The following is a 5132-nucleotide window of genomic DNA, read 5'->3' on the forward strand; positions in this document are numbered from 1 at the left end:
CAAGCTTGGAGAGACCATGGAACACTCACGAGGGGTGAAATTCTACTCACCGGCAAGGCTGCTACAAGGTAGGTACAGGTCATAAACTTGTAAAGGGGACATGTCCCACATGGCGCCAGGCCTTCAGCGGTGTAACTGCTAATGGCAGCAGTACTCACCAGGGCTGAATTTTTACTCACCAACGGCTAATGAAAATTGAGCCCTGACTGAGCATTGAACATTCTGCAGGATGTATTCCAGTGGAGCTATTGCATGTTCTAATAAAGTAATCCAACAGCTCCAGCAGGCCCCATGCTTAGTTTGTGAACCGTGTGACATTGCAGTATATTTATGAAATGGGGGATAGTCTAGATCACGGATAGGCAACCTTCGGCACTCCAGATGTTGTGGACTACATCCCCCATAATGCTCGCGCATCCATAAAGCTGGAAAAGGTCAGCCTCATCCCCACCAACTAAGGACACTGGCCTGAAATGTTTTGGGGTTTTTTTTGGAGGAGGGGAATGGGTGTGCATGGGCATGTAAGCTCGATCGAGCAGGGTCCTCTTCAACCTATTGTTCCTATAAGTTTATTTGTAATTGTCCTATTTATAGTTAAATCCCTTCTCATAATATTGTAAAGCGCTACGGAATCTGTTGGCGCTATATAAATTGCAATAATAATAATAATAATAATTCCAACTGCTTTCTTCCCTAGTTTGGGGTTTCTGATATCCTTGTTTTAAAACTGGATTCTTTCTAGCTCTCCATTGCCCTCTCTTGGTGGAAACGGGAAAATGCATGGATTTGTATCATTACAATATGCAAATTAGGGAAATGCAAAAATGACAAGTTCCATCTATATATTTCTGGATTCACAGTTATAGATATTATATTGTTTAAAGAGGTCACCACATGTTTAAGCAATAGTCTCCAAAGGCTAGTCCTTGTTCAATATAAAGTAATGTATAGGTTAGTTCCTTTTGGAACTGTGTGTCCTGTGTGGATTTGTTCAGAGATCTCAGTGACAGAATCTTTGGACCTGTTGGCTGGCTTTATGGTTCCAAGAGCCCGGGACTAGTGCAAAGGAACTAGACCTGAGAGCCACAACTGGGTTTATAAAGGCAGTAGCTAAATAAAAAAAGCTGGAATCACTATAAGCATAAGTGTTATCTGCTTGTGAGAGGAACTGAAGAGGCAAAGGGACAAAACCTGCCTGGAAGAGTTCCAAAAATAAAAACCCAGTCAAGCTTCGGCGATGGACAGAAGTTCTCCAGGGACCCCTGTGGCAGTGAAGAAGCAAACCCGGCAGAGGTTCTAGGTAGGAGGTCTTGAGCTCCGCCACAAGCATGTTGAATGCCAAAGTAGCAAATCTGGAAAAATGGCCCTGTGTCAGTTATGAATCTAATCACTTCAGACCTCTAAAGCACTTTAGCTTGTCGAAATGCTTTGTGTGTGAAGAGTGTGTTCTATTTCTTAATTTTGCAAAAAAATCTGAACATTTCAATAGAAATTGGCACTTTTAGAAATTGACCTTGTTACACCTCCTGGCTGTCAGACAACAGGTCATGTTACTTCCTGGTTTGGTTAGCTCAGTGGAGCTAAGCTCAAGGGGCAGCAACTGTCTTGCAAAGACTTTTCATTGAGCTGCATTTAGAAGTCTGTGATTGGACAGACAGTCTGGGCAGGGCTAGAAGGGGAGGACTTGCAAAGGCTTCAGACTAGAGCTCTCCAGCATTTTCAAGCCATTTTAGATAAACCCCAATGTAAAAAAAAAAATTGAATAAATGTATGTATCTATTCATTATGTTTTCAAGAGGAGCAGTCACTACCAGAGAAGTATCAGTTCATTGTTCCTTCACCCCAGTTAACACTATATGTTGGAGAAAATGTGTCAAGTGAAGAGGCCTGCAGCACAAAACATTTTAAAACACAAAAAAAAATAAAAAAAAAAATATGCACAGTGTTACTTATTGACCTTTATTTAAAATATGGATTTCTGATCTAAAGTTCATTATTTTAAATTCTCATGCGGTCCATATCCGTGATCACTAATTGTTATGAAAAAGGATTCTCAGTGAATACATCTGACATGAAAATTAAAATGTATAAATTAATTTCCACTGCCCACCCCCAGCATGCTCCTTGCACTTGGCTATTTCTTTCCACGTCCTTTTTTGTTCTTTGTATTTGAACTTTTCCCTGCGCTCTGTGCCGGGGCCTTGAGAACGGCAAGTTTCTTGGGCATGTTTGCGCTGGCCTTCATGGTGACCTCATGCTCAATCTTGCTACGAATCTGCACTTCGAGACTCTGAGAAGAGAATGGGAGTGTGTGATGGGACACAGGGACAAAGGGAATTAGGGGGAGTTACATTAAAGACACAGGATAACACAAAACATTCTCTTTGCACAATGCACACATTGCATCAGTGACTAGGGCTCTACATCACAGAGCGGACAGAGCCACGTGGGAGGTGGAAAGTGACAGTGGAGAGAGTCAAATTAGAGATTAACACAGTGAGAGGAGAGGGAGCCACGTGGGACAGCTGCAAGGTAAGAATGGAGAAAGCCATGCAAGTCAGATAGAAAGTGAAAGGAACCATAAAGGTTAGGATAGGATAGGAGGAGCAGACTGGAGAGGTAGGGCCAGTGGAGGAGTCACACTGGGAAGTTAGGAAATGCCGAGGGATAAAGCTGATCAACTGACACACTGGCTATTATGATAAATAGACCGAATGCATGGCTGCAACGTGAAGGCTGGGTCACATTCGGTACTTACAGCTTTTAGTTTTTGTTGTTGAATCACTCTGGTCTTCTTGGGGGCGATTATTCTGCCTGTTGGGGAAATTATCATGAGATCACAAATTTACACAGAAGGTATGAGCAAAAAGAAAAAAAGTTTTAATTAAATATTGTTTAATCCAAAGAGAATCTCTAGTATAATTTATACAGTCCTGGTATCTCACATTCTAACACCCGGTAACAGGTATAGCGTCCCATTCTAACACCCGGTAACAGGTATAGCGTCCCATTCTAACACCCGGTAACAGGTATAGCGTCCCATTCTAACACCCGGTAACACTTATAGCGTCCCATTCTAACACAGTAACAGTTAGATGTCTAATATTTATTATAACACAGATAGATGTATAATATAATAAATATTATCCATCTGTTATATTATACATCTAACTGTGTTATAATAAATATTATCCATCTAACTGTGTTATAACACAGTTAGATGTATTATTATAACACAGTTGGATGTAGGATATTTATTATAACAGTTAGATGGATAATGTTTATTATAACACAGTTAGATGTAGGATATTTATTATAACACAGTTAGATGTATTATTATAACACACTTAGATGTATGATATTTAGTATAAATATAATTTGATATTAATATTCAGTATAGATATAATTGGATATTAATATTATTTAGTATAGATATCATTGGATATTATTATTTAGTATAGATATAATTGGATATTAATATTATTCAGTATAGATATAATTTGATAATATTATTCAGTATAGATATAATTTGATAATATTATTCAGTATAGATATAATTTGATAATATTATTCAGTATAGATATAATTTGATATTAATATTATTTAGTATTATTATAATTTGATATTAATATTATTCAGTATAGATATAATTGGATATTAATATTATTCAGTATTATTATAATTGGATATTAATATTATTCAGTATTATAATTGGATATTAATATTATTTAGTATTATTATAATTTGATATTAATATTATTCAGTATAGATGCTGCACGTTGTCCTCAGATCACTCACCCCCCTTCCTGATGCCGGCAGGTTTCTTGGCTGTGGGTTTCTTTGGTTGGGCTTTCAGTTTCCGCGCTCCCTGTGCCATGGCTGCCTCCGGGTGAGTACCTCGCTGCAGTCAGACTGGCCCGAACTGCGCACGCTTCCAAACCCGGAAGTGCAGTGGCGGCCATATTGGTTGGGGTGCGTGTAAACACCGACGTCCAACCGATAAGAAACGAGGCATCCGCGCTCACCCTGATGAACGATCTGATTGGGTGACCCACCGACCAATCAGATCATGTATCGGGGTGAGCGCTGACGCCTTGTAACAAGAAGCGGCGCCTTCGTGCCGCCATGTTGGTAGAGGAAACCATTGGCATTTTCTGGTTCCAGGACCGCGCTTGGCACGGTACATGCACGCTGGCTGTGTATGCTGGGAGTGGTTTCCCATTAGCAGCTGGTGCCTCGCTTCACACGCTATAGGTCGCATATTGCTGTTTTTAGTACTAGCTGCTATTAGGCTCAGCCATCCATTGCAATGGTAGAGGCAGTCACTGGGGATCCTACCTGGGTTAGAAATACTGTGCACAAAATCTCAGCAAACCTGAGGGCGGGAGGGGGTGTAAAACATGGGGCAATCTCTGTTATTTGGGTTTATGGCGGCCTTTACTCAAACCATGCTCTCAGGCTCATCTACTCATCTACTAATGTGGGAATTTCAAATTTAAGATAAAAACAGCTGAACTAAGGGGGAAACAAAATTCCGCTATCCTTTCACTTCGGCTACTCTGGAGTTAAAGTGTCACTTTATTATTATTATTGCCATTTATATAGTGCCAACAGATTCCGTAGCGCTTTACAATATTATGAGAGGGGATTTAACTATAAATAGGACAATTACAAATAAACTTACAGGAACAATAGGTTGAAGGGGACCCTGCTCAATCGAGCTTACATTCTATAGGAGGTGGGGTGGAAAACACATAAGGACAGGAATTTAATTATTCATTAATATTTAGTAATTATAATGCATAAACCCTCCATTTGTAGCAATGTTTAAAAAAAAAAAAAAAAAAATCAATAAATTAAAGTCCTATTGCCCAATTGGACAGTATTGTTTAGGTCCCATCAAATAGACAAAGTATACAACTAATGAGGTTAGACTGCTACCTAGAAAAAGGGAGGCGCTGTACCCCACCGGAATTACCTCTAAATTAAAAAACAAATAATCTTATAGGTAATAAACTTTATTATAAATTGACATACAAAATATGTGCAACAAAAAGTGATAATCACCATCAATTAAAAAGGAGGGGAAACCTACATACCTCAGTATCAATTATAGTGAAAAATGGAAACAG

At 39.2% G+C, this 5132-nt stretch overlaps 1 protein-coding gene across 1 annotated transcript; it reads right to left on the reverse strand.

Moving 5' to 3' along the window:
• Positions 1-1941: 1941 nt before the first annotated feature.
• Positions 1942-3954, reverse strand: C3H19orf53 (chromosome 3 C19orf53 homolog). Its single transcript, XM_063445975.1, has 3 exons — positions 3799-3954; positions 2759-2814; positions 1942-2290 (listed from the first exon to the last, which is right to left on the reverse strand). The coding sequence occupies exons 1-3, from the start codon at positions 3875-3877 to the stop codon at positions 2135-2137; spliced, it is 291 nt and encodes a 96-aa protein (XP_063302045.1). The 5' UTR covers positions 3878-3954; the 3' UTR covers positions 1942-2134.
• Positions 3955-5132: the final 1178 nt, after the last annotated feature.

The sequence above is a fragment of the Pelobates fuscus genome, chromosome 3, assembly GCF_036172605.1.
Source record: "Pelobates fuscus isolate aPelFus1 chromosome 3, aPelFus1.pri, whole genome shotgun sequence".
Lineage (NCBI taxonomy): Eukaryota > Metazoa > Chordata > Amphibia > Anura > Pelobatidae > Pelobates > Pelobates fuscus.